The 19064-nt window shown below is 52.0% G+C and overlaps 4 protein-coding genes across 4 annotated transcripts; 2 read left to right on the top strand and 2 right to left on the bottom strand.

Annotated features, from left to right (window-relative positions):
* The first annotated feature begins 585 nt into the window (after window positions 1-585).
* On the top strand, window positions 586-3288 carry BCR38DRAFT_431873 (uncharacterized protein). Its single transcript, XM_040860134.1, has 2 exons — window positions 586-1144; window positions 1204-3288. Exons 1-2 carry the CDS (start codon window positions 899-901, stop codon window positions 2920-2922), a joined length of 1965 nt encoding a protein of 654 aa, XP_040716256.1. The 5' UTR covers window positions 586-898; the 3' UTR covers window positions 2923-3288.
* Window positions 3289-3373: 85 nt separating this feature from the next.
* On the bottom strand, window positions 3374-4417 carry BCR38DRAFT_408848 (uncharacterized protein; the record flags this gene model as incomplete). The annotated part of the gene is made up of 3 exons (XM_040858310.1): window positions 3374-3826; window positions 3901-4323; window positions 4382-4417. 3 exons carry the CDS (start codon window positions 4415-4417, stop codon window positions 3374-3376), a joined length of 912 nt encoding a protein of 303 aa, XP_040716257.1.
* A 4318-nt stretch (window positions 4418-8735) lies between these two features.
* BCR38DRAFT_523633 (uncharacterized protein) lies at window positions 8736-11747 on the bottom strand (the record flags this gene model as incomplete). Its single annotated transcript, XM_040865269.1, has 3 exons — window positions 8736-9045; window positions 10252-10426; window positions 10547-11747. 3 exons carry the CDS (start codon window positions 11745-11747, stop codon window positions 8736-8738), a joined length of 1686 nt encoding a protein of 561 aa, XP_040716258.1.
* Window positions 11748-16504: 4757 nt separating this feature from the next.
* BCR38DRAFT_465653 (glycoside hydrolase superfamily) lies at window positions 16505-19063 on the top strand (the record flags this gene model as incomplete). Its single annotated transcript, XM_040862707.1, has 8 exons — window positions 16505-17031; window positions 17084-17268; window positions 17331-17734; window positions 17813-18001; window positions 18054-18249; window positions 18393-18483; window positions 18558-18742; window positions 18794-19063. 8 exons carry the CDS (start codon window positions 16505-16507, stop codon window positions 18910-18912), a joined length of 1896 nt encoding a protein of 631 aa, XP_040716259.1. The 3' UTR covers window positions 18913-19063.
* Between the last annotated feature and the right edge of the window lies 1 nt (window position 19064).

Raw genomic sequence — 19064 nt, forward strand, 5'->3', positions numbered from 1 at the left:
AAAGGGGATTTGCTGAGGTCAAGAAAGCGCCGGAACCTGTCATAGACCACGGAGAGCTGCAGCTCCCCCAGAAGGAGAATGAATAGATAGCTTTAGTCTGAAAGAGCAAGCCCCATAGATGAGCTTGACTTTTAATTAGCACCAATCAGCACCCAACTTCGTCCGTACTTAAGGCAGAACCTGGCGAATGCAACGACTCTGGGACATGAAAACGGAAGATGACTATATGCATTGATGGTTCCCTGCAGGAACCTTACATCAATAGAGTTGCCGCGATTTTAATGCTGTCCAGAGAATGGTTGAGACGGTAGGGCGTAAAATGTTTGTGTATTGGATATATGTTGTTACCTTTAGTCTGCCGAATTACCTCGTAGATTCTCTCAATAGATGTTGGGGGGTTTTGAATGTCTATGAGGATTCTGATTGCGCCTTCCGCAATACATTGCATAGCAGCTTCAAACGTCGAGGCAAAGTTGTAATGGTATTGGATTCTACGGTCTCGGTCAAAGTCAGCTGATCGTAATAGAAAGTTGAACGTTCAATGGTGGGCAAGTTCCGTCTTCCGAGTCACCGAGCTCCAGTCGTCAGAGAGCCTTCCAATTTGCCCCGCCGCCGGATGACTGATCGTCTCCTTCTATCTGCAACTCTTTGGGGTTCCATCCTTTTGGAACCCTTCCAATCTACTTACATCTATCTTTGGCTTGCCATTTATCCATTCATAATTGCAGGATCTGTAAGGCTTGAAAGATTGCTTTGATTTGGTCCTCCACGCCTGTCGTACGAGCACCGTTCTCCGCTGGGACAAAGCTTGGTGACATCAACCACTACGCCTCGCCGCTCGTTCTCGAATCCCGCCTTGCAAGTTCCACCAGTTGAACGTGTCGGGTATCCCGTCAACATGAACTCGGGACTGTCAAATTTGGGAGGCAAACCCCTACCGGGCTCGAATTCCAACTTTAACGCGTCTCAACCCATCTCTATCCTGTCACCCAGTTTCGAATCGAGTGCCCGCCGATCGGGACTCTCGACGTCTACCCCGAACGCGGCACCGAGGAAGGGACAAGGCGCACGGAGACAGCACAAAGAGAAGAGGAGACCTCTGCGGGACGATCGGGCGGACGACGATGATGCCATGGCCGAAATCGTGAGCTGAGCAAGCTAATGCAATTCCCCGTTCGTGTCACACTGACATTCTCCATGAAGCGCGCCGTCCGAAACGCTTCAAGCCGTCGAGGCCAGACCTCCATCACCCATTTACTGAATTATTCGATCCCGACGCGTCAATACATCGATAACTCCCATGGCCATGGCAGAACATATCGTCGACAGGCTACATGGGGTCCGGGCTCAGGGTACCACCCTGTCGACAAGGCCAAGTTCGTGCACGCCAACTATAGATTTGTCGTATCTCCGACGGGCGAGTATTCGGCACAGGCAAACGATGCCGACCAACACCTGGACTGGAACGATGTGCAGCAAATCATCGCGTCGACCGAATCTCAATCCACGTCGTGCCCCATCTGTCTTTCAGACCCTGTCGCACCCCGAATGGCACGGTGTGGTCACATCTTCTGTCTGCCATGTTTGATCCGATTCATGCACTCTACAAGTGACGAGGAGTCAAGCTCAAGGAAAGAGGCGCGTTGGAAGAAATGCCCAATCTGTGAGGATTCGTTCAAGTTGGCCGAGGTCCGCCCGGTGCGATTCTACGCTGGCCAGGAGAACCCTCTACCCAGGCCGGGAGACGATGTCGTACTGCGATTAATGGTAAGAGAAACTGGATCAACCTTAGCGATGCCGAAGGAAGGTGGAACCGACGTCGTCAACCTGGGAGAGGACGTCCCGTGGCACTTTGCCGCGAACGTTTTGGATTATGCTCGTATCATGAAAGGTACTAACGACTACATGATGGAGCAATTCGACGGGGAGGTAGAGGATCTGCGAAGGCAGGCGCAGGAGGATGAGCACCAATTCGGAGTGGAAGATGGAGATTGGACCCAGAGAGCCATAAGGGCTATTCACACTGCCAAGGCTAAGGCGAGTGAGCAGAAGTCGAAGCTGAAGAGTGATGAGGACGATGTTACGGTGTCGCACGGCCTGTCCAAGGTGGCAGCGAAACAACCGGCTGGCCCGACATTTCATTTCTACACGGCACCGCCGCATCTTTACCTCTCACCACTCGACATACGTATCCTGAAGACCAAGTTCGGGGACTTCTCTAATTTTCCTTCGACCCTTTTGCCGAGGGTCGAACACATTTCGACCGGACACCCTGTTGACGATGCCCTGAGGAAACGGGCTAAGTATCTTAGCCACTTGCCACATGGTTGTGTTGTCAGTTTTCTTGAGTGTGACTGGACAGATATTGTGAACGCGGAGGTACTTAATACTTTTTCAGGTGATTTAGAACGTCGCCGGAAGTCACATCGAGATAAAGCAGCGCAAGAGGAACGGGAAAGGGTTCAGTCAGAACGGTTGGAAGCAGCCGCTATCGGACGCGGTACTCGCAGGCATTTCGACCAGACACACGAGGAACTGGCAGCACCAATGCCGGCCATGAGCTCGGACGATTTCCAGCCTTTGGGCACAGCGCCTGGCACAACACCTCCAAACCCTCGTCCCGGTTTTGAGCAGTTGGCCGACGTGTCCACTAGTCCGTCGACCTCGAAAACGGTGTGGGGCACCCGAGCCATCCAAGCATCACCTAGTCTTGAACCAGTGCCTGAGACGGGAGCCAATGATGGCTGGCTTAAGGATGATGATCTATTAAGTGCTGCGGAAATTGCTATGCAAATGGAAGCATTCGGCCTAGATGGTCCCGCCTCTGGGGCTGCTCCGACCCCAAGTGGTGGCGGTGTCGGCAAGAAGAAGAAGAAACAAAAAATCACACTGATGAGTACGGGAAGTCGACGCGCCGGGTGACGGCTGCGCGAGGTAGACACAGGAGCCCAATTGGCGATGTGTTGGGGTCGATGTTGGAGATGGCCGGCCAGACCAATGCATTGGGTTGTCACGGTAGACGTCGCGAAGTTTGACGTAGGGCAGAAAGAAAGATGTGGCATTAACATCACGAGAAGTGATAGCTAGAGAGTGGTTGCAAGCCGGCTGTTTCGGGCTACGTGAGAAAGGCACACGGAAGGCGGCGTCATAACAGGTGTGGTGGAGGTTACTATGAGGTCATTATGAATTCACCGAATTACAACATTACAATAAATTACATACCAGCCATGAGGTACTGTACTTACTGAGGTAACTAGCGTCATAGGGATTAACTGAATTATTCACTTCATCTTATCGGCAATGATGAGCATAAGTATAAGAACGCATCGAATTGTCTGCAGGCTAACTTCCATGCCACAGTCCGTGGTGTTCCTCAGTTTGCCAACCAAGCTTTGATCGCGCTCTCGGGATCCTCCTCAGCAAGCCCCAGAATGGCATTCGCACTATCCTCCAACTTCAACGCGCGCCCCGCCCCATCAGCGAACCAGTGATTCATGAGCAAAGGGATAAAACCCCCGAAGAAATCTCCCTTCCCGAGACTCTCAAGCCCAGCCTTCTTAATCTCGGTGGATCCAGTATGGATAACGTTCCACTCGGCGCCATCACTGCTGTTCTTCTTGATGAGAGCCAAAATATCGTTCTGGGTGGTATTGAACGAGGCTACCTCAAGATACGCGTTGGCCGTTTTGTCCAAGTGCTGCAGGACCGCGACGACAGCCTTGCCTACGAAAGGCAGGTTGCAGGCAGGGAAACGCTCGTTGCCCGAGTCGCAGATTTGAGCAGTTTTGGTTTTCTTTTCGAAGCCAAGGGAGCCCCAGGCAAGTCCCTGAATTTGTTGAAAACTTGTATCAGCAACGGAAAATGAAGTTGGAGCATGCAAAAAAGTAAATAGCCGCTTACCCAGTCGAAGAAAGGACCCGTCTTGATCGCAGTCCATGTGAATCCGGGGTTCTCTTTAGACTTATTCTGGATATACTCCAGCATCTGCACCTTCCCCTGCATGATCTTCCCGAGACCCTCGAGCTGGTCGGTGGTGATGGTGCGTGTGTCGAGTCCGAACTCGGACAGGATGAAGCGGCGGACTCCGGCTGCCACGGCGGCGTCTATGATGGGCTGCTGGACACCTTCTGGTACGGTACAGATCACGGCATCTTGGCCTTTGAGGGCGGAGACGAGAGAGGCATGGGAGTCGAAGTCGACTTCTTCAACGGTTGGGCCTGGGGGGAACGTAGAGGTCGATGTAGGGCGGATGAGTACGGTGATGGTGAAGCAGTTGGCGTCCAGGAGGGCACGCAGGACGGGTGCGCCTACGTTGCCTGAGGCCTGAAAATAGGTATTAGGTATCTTGAGGGGTATGAGGTAGAGGAAGGAGGGGTCTTACTCCGACAATGGTGACGTTCTTGATTTCTTCAGACATATTACATACAGATATGGTGTTCAGTCAAGAGGTAATTGTATACGGAAGGGGGTATTAGCACAGTATTGTGTCGGAGGTTGGATCTGGGAGCACTTATGAACTCCTGTCACTGCCTGCCTTTGATGTGAGGACTGGCATAGGTCTATTGATGTAATTCATCCCATCTCACACAGTTCCGCAGTTAAATTGAACTCTGTTGTATTTTGCCATGTGATTTGGAAGGTCTTTCATAATATCATTGGACAAGCAGTTGTTTCAAGATCTGAGGCTCAGATCCCCGAATAGTGTCATGTTGGGTTCCGGGCACCCAACATGCCGAAGGCCAGGGGACACCTACTGAGTTACGTAGTGACGGAGTGTCCAACATGACCGGCGCCAAGTCAACACGGTATTTCTAGTCTCGAGTCCCCGCTTTTCCATACGCTCCATAACGTCGTATATTGTTGATTGTTCATATTGGAATACGCTCGATGAACTTGGACCCATTTTGCCCCTGTTTCCTTCAATATGAATATTTGAGCACAAATCACGAAACGCAAGAAGTGTCCCGAGAAAATCAGAAGCCAAAAGCTATAGCTCCTTACCCAAATTGGCAATTATACCAACGGAGCAATAGTCTGCAGCTCAATCCCCACATGTTCGTCCGTTGTGATGGTTAACCATGTTCTTTCTAGGTCGGGTGTTTCAAAACATTTAACAAGTTGCCTTTTTGGAGTAACGTACCCCACAAGCAAGTTGGCCACTTTTTCTTGGCACCGTACGAACAACCTTTTAATTATTATTATTATTAAATACGCCGTAGGCTCGAAGCCACCGGTACCTCTGCCAGTACTCCCGTATGTCAAACCGTGCCCTAATGGCTGGACTAAATACATACGCTGCGTCGTCGGTTCGCCCTATTGGCGACTGCGTTGCGTTCACTACCATACTACGTTGGTTCTCAACCTACCAACAAAGTCCCCCCTGAGAAGATCGATGCTATCTGGGCCTTGAAGCTGTCCGACCCGTCCCTAGCAGCCACCTTACAATAGTCCCACTAACTACTGGTTCTCCTGTTGCCGTTGCGAGGTCTCTGCGAGAGTATAGTGGCCGTGGTGCGATAGCGGCCCGTGTTCGTTCCCTCGGTCCTTCCAACAGCCCGCAAAAGAGGATTACGTGCTCTGCCGTCTCAGGGGCGTCGCCACAGCGGCATAGCGGCGAGTACACGCCAAAAGCCCCTGTCTTGAATAAGAAGGCTGCTAGTCCTATTTTTTCCGTCCTGATCTGGCACAGCGTAGACGCCTCCAGTCGGTTCAGGCCGAAATACTTGCCCCCTTTCGGTATCTGCATCGAAGGGCCCTCCGGTTCCTCAGCGATAGCGCGTCGCTGGCGATCGTGATGCTCTGCTCCGGTGAGCCATCTCTTCCTCCAGTGGCCGAGGAGGGCAGCCGGGACCTCCTTTTCCTCACTCATCCACTCGGAGCCCCGGGCCTCCTTCTCCATAGTGTACCCTGCCGGTCGGAGTAGCTGCGACGCCTGCTTCCTCTTCGCCGGCCTATCCTGCCGGAGTATATGTGACGCTTTAGCGCTCGCGCTGCGAAGCAGATTTCTCTTCCCGCTAAGCCGTAGCCGTTCTTCAAACTTAGCAGCCCGGGCACTAAGATAGAGGTCTAGTGGCGGGATTGCTGCTTCTGCTTCCAGGTGGCGAACCGGCGTCGCTTTGTGGGCGCCACAGACTACCCGGAGGCACTCGTTCTGTATCCCCATCAGGCTCTTAGCTGGCCCTGTCGGTTCCTCACTTATAGTATGCCAAGCAGTCGCCCCGAAGGCGATCGCGCTACGGATAACCACCGTATATAACAGCCTCGCCCGTATAAGATCGCAGCCCCACGACATATTGACTAGCTTTGTCAGGGCTAGCTTTTGAGTTGCCATTTTTGTTTTAACACGCTCAACATGGGCGTGCCACGTCAGTTTGCGGTCGAACCAGACTCCTAGGAACCTCGCTGAGACTACCGGCGACACTGTGGCGTCCCCAAGGCGAATACTTTGCGGCAAGGGCTCTCGGGCCCTAGTAAAGTGCATTAGCTCACTCTTGTCAGGAGCGAACTCCATCCCGTGCCTCACTGCCCACGGCTGACACGTAGCCCATGCGCTCTCCAACCGGCGGCAGGTCGTGTCTGGATCGGTGCCGACGCTTAGCAGGTTCGTGTCGTCCGCGAACCCGACTACCAAAAGTAGTGGGTGCTGCTCCGCTAGCTCCTCGTACAGCGTTGAAATGTATAATATAAACAGTATCGGGGATAGCGGTGACCCCTGGGGGACGCCAGCTCGTAGGGGGATTGGCTCTGACTCCTTGCCATCGAACCGGAGGCGTACCGTCCTATCCTCCACGAAGCTGCGTACCCACTCCTGAACCCACTCCGGGTAGCCTTTCCGGGCTAATATGGAAATCAGCCGTCTGTAATTGACCGTATCGAATGCCCCCTTGATGTCTAGCTGTAGCAGCGAGGCGATGCCCCCGCGTCTCCACGCCGTATAGACCACGTCCTCAACTATACGTATTGCCAGTTCGGTGGACCTCCCAGCGCGGTTACCCATTTGACCGTTTGGTAGTAGGCCGGCCGCCTCAGCTACTTTGGTGATACGCTGGCTCATCGCCGTCTCTATTACCTTCCCTACCGTGCTAAGCAGGGCAATGGGGCGCTAGCCGCCAGGGGTCTGCTTCTGAGCTGTCGTTTTATTAGGCTTAGGGATAACAACCACCCTCGCTGAGCGGAAGCGCTCCGGGTAGTACCCCAGCCTAAAGCTAGCTGTTGCCAGATCCGCTAGGATCTCCCATAGGGGTTCACCGCAGGCCTTTAGCAGGCCAGTGGGGATCATGTCGTCGCCGGGAGCCTTCCAAGCAGCCGTTCCTTTGATGATAGACTCGATATCCATTGTGTTCACCTCCCTAGGGACGTTCAGCTCTGGTCTCGTCTGTAATAGACCGCGATCGAGGTCCGATAGATCTATACACGGGTCTGGGAAGAACCTCTCAGCTAGTAATTTTGCCTTCTCATCATGTGTACGTGCCGTAAGCGTGTTGCCGGCGTGCCTCCGGAGATCTGGCAACCCGTGGGCCTCAGGGGGGGGCCCAGCTCCGTAGCCTAGCCCACCTCTGCAGTGCCCACAGGCTTTTGTGATCCTTCGCCGTCCCCTCGAGCTTCTCGTGCCAGCTACGCGTCTGCGCTTCGCTGATTTCGAGCCGTTGTTTTTGGCCGGCTCTTGTATATTCGTCCCAGTTGGTCTGCGATCTTGCCTGGAGGTAGTCCCGCCGTCGTCTCTTCGTCTCAGCGCAAGCCTTGCTAACCTGCGGGCACCACCACGGGACCCCAGCGCCTCGGCCAACGGTGCGTCTCGGGACCGCCACATCGGCGATCTCTTGGAGGTTCCGGATAACCCAGTCAACAGCCTGGTCCAACTCCGTTATCGTCTCAACCGGCAAATAATTCATAAATCTCTGGCTTGATTCGGCTACGATGAGCCACTTATCCGCCATCGCCCAGTTCCACCCTTCGACACTGCGGCGGCCCTCCTTGACTGCTTCCCCGCTGGATATTACCCTAATCACTTGCGCTCTGTGGTCTGAGCCCTCTAGGCCCGGGTCCCCATCGTAAGCAATCCTAGTCCCTTTCGTCACCCAGGCTAGGTCGATAGTTGAGTCTCGTTGTTTGTGCCTTTGCCGTGTGATTTCCCCGAACGGCGTAACGAGCTCTAATCGCCAGCGTCGCACAAACCCCACTACGTTGTCGCTGCCCCGTGACGACCGTCCGTGGACGTCCCACAGCGGGTGATGTGTATTGAAGTCCCCTACGAGGACCTGTGTCCCCTCCGGCGCCCCATTAGGGAGGTCTTGGAGCGGGCTGACCCAGCGGCTCCCGGTCTGGTTTGGTGAATAGATAGACCAGATTGTAAGGGCTTCCGGGCCTGCCCCGAACGTAATACTGCTCCAGTCCATCCCGGTACGGGGTCGCAACGTAGCCACGTCGTATCGTTATGGACATATAGCGCAGCTCTGCCGCTGCTGTACACTACTTCGTACCTGGACGACTTCGGGCAATAAATCGCCTTCGTCCGCCGGTTGATCCATGGCTCTTGAGCCGCTATTATATCATAGTTACCCCCCTTATCCAGCGCTAGCGTTGCGTTCGCCTTTGAATCTGCGATATTACAGTAGAGAATAGAGACTGCCATTAAGCTGTCGATGGTATATCTTCGTTCGTACGTCCCTTAGTGAGGAAGCTACGCATTGCTGACGCAGACCGTTCGGTTCGCTCCTGCTCCACTCGCGATCCGCCTAGGGGGCGGCCCCGGGGTCGTACAATGAGCTAGGTGGTGTGAGCCTGCCTTCACTAGATAACTCGTCCGAGTAGCTGCGGACCTCAAATTGTCGGGGGCGGTGAGCGTACGCCTCGGGTACGCGTAGCCGCTGCTGTTCTGCCGTAGGGCAGTCCCTGTCCCACGCCGTGTGCTTCCCTTTGCAGTTCACACAACGTTTTTTGCCGCTAAGTGCCTTCTCGGGGCAGTCTTTTTCACCCCCTGGGTGTGCCGTTGCAGCGCAGACGCCGCAACGCGCCGTCTCCCGACGCGGATAAGGGAGAGTGGACCTTCCAGCAGGACAGCGAGGTTAGCAGTATTCTCTGCGACCCTGAGTTTGTCGCCGCTAGCAAATAAGCAATGATGATATTGCTGATACACGACATTGGAACGCATGGGTTGGTCATGGGGTTACATGGAGCATAGGGGGCTTGGTGGTTTGCATTACATATTTTCGTGCATTTTTTGCGAAGTAATTCTGCATTTGATTTTAATGTGCACAGCAAAGGAAAGATACCACTCCATTCTCGTCAATAATAACTGTATTCAATGGTGATCTCTACATACAATTTCTTACGTGAGTACATGTATCATTATTCTACTAAGAAAGGGGAATGGCATAAAGCTGCCTGTAGCTTTGATAGTCTTGGTGGATATGGTTGGTTGATATGGATTGATAGAGGGCTACGAGGCAGGCAGGCAGGCTTTGTAGTAATTAGGGACCCCTCGGGGCCAACTTGGGATTGGTTCCTCACGCGCCTTCATAGTACCAATACAGCCCCTAGTACTTCGGTTTCGATGGCAGAGTGCTTAGTAATTTATTCTCTGAGGGCCCAGTGCAGTGATGGAGCCACAAAGAGGTAAGGCTTCGGTGTCACTTGTGGCTAATCCATTTGTTGTCCCATTTAGCCTGTAGTTTCTCCAGCTCATGGGATCGTTTCAGAATTATTCCGTCATGTCTTCGTCTTCTCTCCAGCCTTGAAGACAGATCCCCTTGCCTTGTGCAAGTCATCTAAGGGCGTATGTTGGTTTACAGCCACATTTACAAGTCACATAGCCACACACCTTCGGTGGGATATTCATTCAACCAGACCCAGGTCAGATCTAGAGCACGTCGTGGTCATAGACGAACTCAGCTAGAGACATGAATCAATTATCTAAAACCCGAACTGGTCAGGTCTACGTGCAATACAATCTCTTGCCTCTGATGTGTCTCCTCTACGATTTTTTCTCTCTCGCCAATTTTTTCCCTTCGCCGATTTTCTCCCTTCGCCAATTTTTCCCTTCGTTCTTCCCTCTTGGTTTATCCACCACGATTAGTCATCCAGCATAAACCGTCGAGATACCCACTGTGTCTTGTCAGAGCAGCCGTGTCATCCTTCCGGGAGCTCGGTGATCCATCGGGAGATGCCATTACCTTCAGGTGAATACCTTAGTTAGCGTGGGAAGAGGATATTGAGAAAGTGGCTGCTAAAAGTAGAATGGAAGCTGCTTACAGAATAATGACCGAGGTGAAGTGCTTCTGGATGTCTCCGATGATCTGGTCGATGTGCGTAGCATACGTGATGTCGTGGGAACCATTCTGGCCGCCGCTACCACCATCTAGCATTCCACCAACTCTGCCCTTGAGATCCCAGATGCACGAACCAGAGTCGCCAGGCTGCGAAAAGACTCGGTCGTTTCCAGAGATGATGCACCACTGAGAACACACACGGTTGACATTGACACGGGTCACGCTTCTTACTTCATTGCTGATGCCCTACGTCAGCCCTGTAGCTTTGCCTCTCTTACCCAGTCTGAGTGAATGTTCAGCCGTGATGATGTTTTCCTCCTGCGGACTGGCGATTTCTCCGCGCGGAATGGTCCCTTTGAGACGCAAGACACCATCGGCCGGTGGCACGAAGGCGTGATGGCCCAAGAAGCCGTGATTGAGCTCTTGGAGACGCTCTTGGCCCAACGCGCCCAGGAAGACTTGGTTAGCAAGGCGAACAAAGCTGTCGCCAAATCGTGGCTCGTTCAACTGGACCAAGGCATAGTCGGGCAACCATTCACCGTCGTTGTTGGTGGCCGTGTCGGACATCTTCTTGGGCATGCGGGCAGGAGAGTAGATGACATGGCCAATGCAGCGGGCAGACGTGGCAGAGAGTGTGGCGAGATACTCTCGGAGATGCTGAGCATTCTTCAAGGCGCCAGTGGTATCTAGCAACGGATTCTTTGCCCAGAAATCGACGGTCTGAGTGACTTCATGGGTATAGTCCTCCAACTTCTTACTTCCCGGCATCAGAATCTGGACCTTGGGCTTGGAGTTGGGAACGTCATCCTTGCAGAGATCATTGTCCTTCTCATAAGCGACGTGATGGGAGATCAGAGCGCACTTGATAGGGAAGCCCTTGCGCTTGGGGTCGCATACAGATAGGTAGAGACCAAGGGATCCCTCCTTCTTGTCCGAGTCTGCGGCAGCAACGGACTGTCCGAGGGTGGAGGTGAGACTGTGATAGCGGGTACTACCGAGTGCGCCCTGGTTGAGGGGTAGGAAAGGCTGAGCATTCGCGTGCGAAGCCAAGGTCGTCACAGTGGCCTCACGAATCTCGCAATGGACATCGTGGATGCTGGCATCAGAAAGCGCGGCGCGGCACTGCTCAGCAAGCTGCAGCCCGAGGTCAGGGTCGAGACTACGCGGCTCGACTGCAACCCAGAGCACTACGGGCTTCTGATGCTGGTCATCGTAGCCAATGCGGAGGACGTCAATTGATGTCCACTTGGTCCCGGCGAGAATGCCCACGATGCGATTCTGCAGCTCCGTAGTGTAGTTTCCGACGAGGGAGTGGTCAGAACCGATGTTGGCAATGCGCTTGGGTAGCAGATGCTGATCCTTGATGATTGGCTCCCACAAGGTATCACGGAAGTTGCTTCGAGCCACGAGCTTAGGCTGGCTAGGGAGCCCATAGTAATACTCGTTTCTCTCCTTCTCAGACAGCGTCATTGATCTCATGCTGATTGACTGAGCCATGATTGAGGATGGTCGAGGATGGTCAAGGATGATTGCCAAGGATTGGGTTGAGTTACTTTTACCCAGAGATGTTGTTGCCAGTGAGAGCATTGGAATTATGCTCGTTGTTGTGAGGGTAGCCATTGTGCTTGCTTATGTCTATAACAGATGCAGTCAGGCTATGCTCCAAAGCGGGTTGTTCTGATGAAGGGTGTAGATTGTTAGTGAGAAGAACTGTGCAGTGCTTCCCGTTAAAAAGTTTTATCTTGTAAACCGAGTGATGCAATAAACGTAGAATGACGTCACAGGCAGTTTTTCAATAGAGGTCCCCCACAGATTGGTGGGGGCAACAAAACCCCCCACACAGATTATTTCTAAAATGACCCACCTTGAAAAGTCTGGCCCCTACCCCACTATTTCACGACGCGCTCACGTTAACTTAACAATCAGGCACATGGAAGGCACCCCTAAGAAAGTTTTTGGATGCGCTTTATTAGTAATCACCTCTAAAGAGCCCATTTCTCAATGTAGTCATATTAAACTTGAAAAAAACTTGATTTAATACACCTGCTTTCAGTTGCTTAATAATTATGAAAGATACCCCTAGATAATCTTTTACACGCGATTTATAATAAATTATTCTAAAGTCGAGAAATGCTCTTTTGAAGCGCGTGCAATATGATATATTATTATTATTATTATTAAATACGCAGTAGGCTCGAAGCCCCCGGTACCTCTGCCAGTACTCCCGTATGTCAAACCGTGCCCTAATGGCTGGACTAAATACATACGCTGCGTCGTCGGTTCGCCCTATTGGCGACTGCGTTGCGTTCACTACCATACTACGTTGGTTCTCAACCTACCAACAAAGTCCCCCCTGAGAAGATCGATGCTATCTGGGCCTTGAAGCTGTCCGACCCGTCCCTAGCAGCCACCTTACAATAGTCCCACTAACTACTGGTTCTCCTGTTGCCGTTGCGAGGTCTTTGTGAGAGTATAGTGGCCGTGATGTGATAGTGGCCCGTAATCGTTCCCTCGGTCCTTCCAACAGCCCGCAAAAGAGGATTACGTGCTCTGCCGTCTCAGGGGCGTCGCTACAGCGGCATAGCGGCGAGTACACTCCAAAAGCCCCTCCGGAGGTCTGGTTGTCGTCTTACGAAGCTCGAGGCCCAGTTGACGCCGACGCGTCCCGCGTCGCGACTTCGAAGTAATCGGTTGGCCATATCTTCAACACCACTCAATCGGGAAGGAAATGCTCGCGAATCTAGGTCGGTTATATGTCGTACGATTGCCTCTTCTTCGGAAGGAGTCAACTTTTGCGTTGGCGATCACGTATTCGCTCAAGCGGTTTTACCGTCGCGTCGATACGCAAGGGTTCTAAAAGGTACGTTATAGATCTGACCAGCGCGACTGTCAGAGAACAGAATGCCATAGGCACCGGTGGGACACCGGTGGGGCTCCGATGTAGGAATGTGCGAGTCATGACGATATGGAAGTCTTGGTTTGCGGAACAATCGGGGAAACTAGTGCTCCGCGGCTCCGACGTCGGGTTCTAGCTATCTATGTAAGGGGCGGAGGCCCGGGAAGAAGATAGAGGGAGAGTAGAGATCAATGCATCACCGTGGGCACCCCTACCTGAGACCGCCAGTGACCACCCGGTATTACGTAGGAGGGACGCCCGTTACTCCCCATCACTCTGTACTATCGCCTTCGGTCTAGCCGTACCCTGACAGCGACGTACACTTAATTTTGGATCAGATTGAAGCGCACGCAATGCTAGAATCATATCACTTTCATTCCAAGAACCAACCATAGTTATGTGGTGAAAAACCGCAGGTCAAAGTGGTAGCGTACGAAAATCTGCCGAAGTGTGCAATTGGACCGTGGACTACGTTAGTTAAGTTATTGAAGTTATTCATACGGTGCCAAGAAAAAGTGGCCAACTTGCTTGTGGGGTACGTTATTGTTATCTATGTGGGCAAATCGCAGCCCACCGTTCATTGTTGTTCTTATGACTATCGTTACTTGCCGTAAGCTCTGGCTAATCTACAGTGGCTACACTGGGTGGTCCGTGCGGGGCCGAACACTGCCATTTCTGCCCACAATCTACATTGGGACGTCAGTGAGTTTCTGTCAGAAAAGTGTTGGAGGTTGTAGTATTACGATGCTTCTCGCACCACATCAACCCGGCAGAACCGTGTTGTTTCTTTCACTAACCAGTAGTTATGAATGACTAGGCTATTGGCTTTGAAATTTATATCGCACATGGGAATTAGACCACGAGTGCATCTATAAACTACAAGATTTGATCATTAAGTATACACACCTTTGTCTGCATTTGTAATTGACAGTCTGCTATGTGAGAAACCCGCACTGCAGCACATCTATCGTCCTTTTAATTCATCTTTAACTCCATTTGCATTGATCACTTCACCACGGTATCAACAACGATCAGACCGAGCGATACGTATGATAATACTTCGCCGTATCCATGTGTTTTCCCTTCCGTGATCAACCTGTGGAGGAGTATGTCTAGAGTGTTGTTCTACCACAGTCTCATTGGTATGCGTTCTCTCTTCAAGGACCTGTTCATAAAATTTTAGAAATATATATCCTGGGTTGTCATCTATTGAAGATGCATTTCATGATCGGCCACTGCTTGATGTCCTCCAATAATTCGGCCGTTCGGTCTCGTTATGCGCTTCTTCTTGAACAGAATGTTGGGCTATATACTCTTCAGATATCTACGCAGATAGATACATATGTGGATAAATACACTGAGGGTCTCGTCACATTGGGTTTACCCGGTTGCGACTTTGTTCTGCCAAGAGATCCAACATCTAGTGTACCGACAGATCGGTGAACTTGGCAGCCTGTCATGAAAATAGAGCAAGTGATCTTTCGCGGTCCTGTGTCCCAGAAGCCCTTCTAACCGTGCTGGCCATTACCACGGCTCACGACGACCTCTCCTATGGATGAAACCCACGACGAGCCACAAGAAGAACCTCGGCACAGTTTATATAAGTAGCACAGCACCCCACCAGCTGCCAAAATACCATCCAAGTAGTCAATGCCCTACACATCTGGCCAAGCCCTAGGCGTGGAACAAGATGGGCTGCGTCAATTACTTATCTGGAGACAAGAGGAGAATGGAAGGGATCACGCGAACACAATGTGGCAACGATCGCATCAACGACGCCCGCTGTAGTCGTTAGAACTTGAGCTTATGACCAAAGGTGATCTGATAAACTCCAATAGACAAATACGGCAGGCAGACGGCGGTGGCTTCGGTAAGCAGTAAGCAGTAAGCATAGTAGCTAGCTTGGCCACTGTATTATTAGCCTTGGCGCTTAAGCTTCAGAAATTCTCCGCAATGCAAGCGCTTCCCCGCATGAGAGTCGATCGTTCAGCCTCCACAGCGGCATCGCCAGCGCTCCGAGCCTTAAACGTAACTTCACAATGCAGCCCATAATGCATCTGTCTGCAACTCTCAGACCCATCAACCTCGCGATCAATTTTTCTTATTCTCAACTCCAAGCCCGCCCAGCCATCTTGATTTCCCCATGACCATGTCGTACATACACTCGGCACTTCATTATCCCAACTCCACCGAGGCAAGACGTGGCAGAGATAATCTCCGTGTATGCATCATGCGGACACGCCTTGCGTCGGCGAACGACCCCCGGCTATTGCAGATCGAAATGTCTTGCCGTGATTGAACCGCATACTGAAGTGGCCTGCAGGTTGTGATCCATTGTCTGCGCGACACTTGGCTACCGCACTACAGTCAGATCACAAGATCAATATACTGCCAGCACATTCGGGCCGTATCGAGAGTCTTTTCAAACGGTGCTGGTTGCTCACGCCGCTGTGACGGTTGATGATTGTTATCTTCGTCCAGCAGCTGCAACGGCGGCAGAAAAGCACCCTAGACTACGGCATTGCCTTCCGCACTCGGCTTCTACTCATCCCGGTGCGCCGTGCTCCCGACATTCGGGATGCTTTGGCTCAGCTTGACTGTGTGGCTGTCCCTATTTGCCCATCAAACCAACCTTGGACGTTGCACAACCTTGGACGTATCACATCGGCCACGCGATATTTATCTCGACAGCTGCGCCGCCGTCTCCCGCGCGCCTCAACCAATAGATGGCAGCTGCCGTGCAGTATGCTAGACTTGAACCTGCTGACCGCCGCCGACCTGGCTTCTCTTGCAGATGCCCAGCCAGCTAGTTCTAGATACCCCATAATTACCCCGGGCAAGTTGAAGTAACGACATGCAGCACCCATGTCTAATAATGCAACGTCGAGCTTTTGGTAAGCTCCACGTCCCGAGAAAAGAAGCAGCTCGGCAGGTCGACCACAGCTTACTGCAGCGTGCTCGAGCATATCTCGCGTTCCGATCACTTTCGCTAAGTTGTCAGTCGTAAGTTCCAAGGATCGGGTCATGCAACGAAAACAGGAAGGTGCAAGATAGCCTGGAGCATCGCGGAGAAGCTACGGTGACGCGAAGCCTGTGCCGCAACCACTACCTCCTCCGTTGGGTATATATCATGTCTAGCCCACCGGACTGACAAGATGTCAGGGAGACGGCCAGAGTCCAGGCACTCCCTGTGTGAAGCAGCTACTTTTTACCTTGCCCACTAGGGTATTCAGCTCTGCCACTTCGGTCGAGATCCACAACCTGGACGACTGCTGCCAGTGCAGGTAGTATCTTATCGGAGAATATTTTACCTCATTCGAACGGGCCATATATAGTCAACATGCGCCTCAGCATCGGTATTGGTCTGGGCGTGGTGCTGTTGGGATCCTCGGTGCTCGGCTACGAAGTCAAGACACCACCGCTCGACACAGACTGGACCTACAAGGTCGGGACTGATCCGTGGCCTGAGTATCCGCGGCCTCTACTTCAAAGGTCTCGGTGGCAGAGTTTGAACGGTGTCTGGAAGTGGAGACCTGCGTCGGGCTTGGACGAGGCCCGCATGGCTCCCCTCAACGAGACACTGACACAAGACGTCTTGGTGCCGTCATGTCTTGAAAGTGGACTCTCCGGTGTGCAGGAGCTCAACGTCACCTACGCGTGGTTCGACCGAGAGTTCCAGGTTCCCCGGGGCTGGTCGGCACACAACCAACGCTTCATTATCAACTTCGAAGCTGTCGATTACGAGGCAACTGTTTTCATCAACGGCCGCAAAGCCGGGTTTCACAGAGGTGGATATTGGCACTTCAGCGTCGATGCTACTGAATTCGTCAATTTCAAGGGGACCAATAAACTGTTAGAAAGCCCTGTGTGTGTTTCTCGCAGTTGTGGTTAAGTTCGCTGATATGCAGACGCACCGCAGCCAAGTTTTCGTTTTTGACCCGACAGACATGGAAGGCTACAACATACCCCACGGGAAGCAGGTTCGAAACCCGTCACACATATTCTACAGGCCGTGTACTGGTATTTGGCAAACTGTTTGGATGGAATCAGTTCCAACTTCTTTTATCACCCGCTTGGATATTGCGGCAGGCATGGATGGTCAAGGTAGGTTCCCGCCGCGCCGCTACGAACTGAAACTGGGAATGCTGATGCAAACTGCCCCGCAGTCGACATGACTGTCTTGAGTTCTGGCGCTTCTGAAAGTGTTTCTGTCTCGGTTCTCGACGACAGCGGGAACGTTGTGGCGTCACACGACGCCACCTCTAATGAACCATTTAGCTTTGTCGTCGACTCACCGCAGCTGTGGTCGCCCGACTCTCCCACTCTGTACAACTTGACGGTCAGCATGGGCGGGGACGAAGTCACCAGCTACACGGGCTTTCGGACCATTTCGTCGGGCGAGGTCAATGGAGTCCTAAGACCACTGTTGAACGGGAAGTTCCTGTTTCAGTTCGGCACTCTGGACCAAGGCTTTTGGCCCGACGGCTTATACACCCCTCCAAACCGTGAGGCTATGGTGTATGACCTGAAAGTGCTCAAGGATTTAGGAGCAAACATGCTACGCAAACACGTAAGAACTCGAGTGATCCTGAATAGTCATTTGCTCCTAGTATCGGACCCCAGCTGATTGCCTTTGTCACGTGTCTAGATCAAAGTCGAGAATGCTCTGTTTTACCAAGCCTGTGACCAGATGGGGCTTTTGCTCATTCAGGACATGCCATCAATGAAGGATGATTCTGTGAAATATGTTCCTACAGACGCAGAGCAAGCCGAATTTGAGCGACAGTTCGAGCTTCTTATCAATCAGCACAAGAGCTATCCCAGCATCGCCACATGGGTACGCATCTACGCAAACTATCTAACTGTGCGCCATTGCTGACCCAAGTTAGATTGTTTACAACGAAGGCTGGGGCCAGTACAGAGACGGACGAACTCCGGAAATCGGATTGACAGCCCGCGCGAAAGAGCTGGACCCAACGAGACTTGTCGACTCGACCAGTGGCTGGTACGATCATGGAGCAGGGGACTGGCACGACAATCACCATTATGCCAACCCGCAATGCGGCAGTAAATTCTACAGTGCAAGTAACTCTTGGAGCTCTTATTTCCCTTACTTGTATTGTCTTACGGGTAATATTATCTGTAAAAAGCAGTTTTACCTTACCTTCTTAAGACATGACCTCCCGCTCCTACGACACGTTGCAAATAGTAATTGCTAACACCGAGAGTTGAACAGCTCAACTCGAGCCCATATGATCCGTCCCGCATTGCCATACAGGGGGAATTCGGCGGCATTGGCCACAATATTTCCGAGCAGCAGTCAGTTACTCATCAAGCCTAAACTTGAACCGACACAGTATCAGCGTAGGGAAAAGCTAACAATGATTTTGAAGTCTCTGGAAAGTTCAAGCAGCCATTAACACGATCAATCAGACGTACGAAATCAACGAAGACCTTGATGCGTACAATTATCGAGGTCATCTACTCATGAGCGAACTCCTTGACCAAGTCAAAATGTACTCATGCAGTGGCGCCGTGTGGACGCAGACGACGGATGTCGAGGGCGAAGTCAACGGATGTAAGTAACCACGGCCACTTCGAGGAAGCGTACTAACCATCAATTTGTTAGTCCTCACTTATGATCGACGATTTCTTCGTCTAGACAAAAAGCAGTGGAAGGCGGATATCCAGGCTCTTTACGACGCTGCCCACGCTCGAGGCGGTTACGCAATGACGGAGATGTTTTAGCTAACTAATGTGGATCGTTGTCCAATCCGAGTAACGGGAACAATTCGAGATGCAAAACTTGTTGGGTATTAATCCTGTAACTATAGTATTAATAGTCATCAACCTGCGTATTGATCAGACTCCTTATTGTTATGCCCACCGGCTTTATTCGA

Source organism: Pseudomassariella vexata (assembly GCF_002105095.1).
Source record: "Pseudomassariella vexata strain CBS 129021 chromosome Unknown BCR38scaffold_6, whole genome shotgun sequence".
Classification (NCBI taxonomy): domain Eukaryota; kingdom Fungi; phylum Ascomycota; class Sordariomycetes; order Amphisphaeriales; family Pseudomassariaceae; genus Pseudomassariella; species Pseudomassariella vexata.

Bases quoted from the DNA above. Each gene is read 5' to 3' on its own strand.
- BCR38DRAFT_431873 (XM_040860134.1), top strand. From the start codon at position 899: ATGAACTCGGGACTGTCAAATTTGGGAGGCAAACCCCTACCGGGCTCG. The intron at 1,145-1,203 runs GTGAGCTGAGCA...TTCTCCATGAAG, and splicing joins ATGATGCCATGGCCGAAATC to CGCGCCGTCCGAAACGCTTC.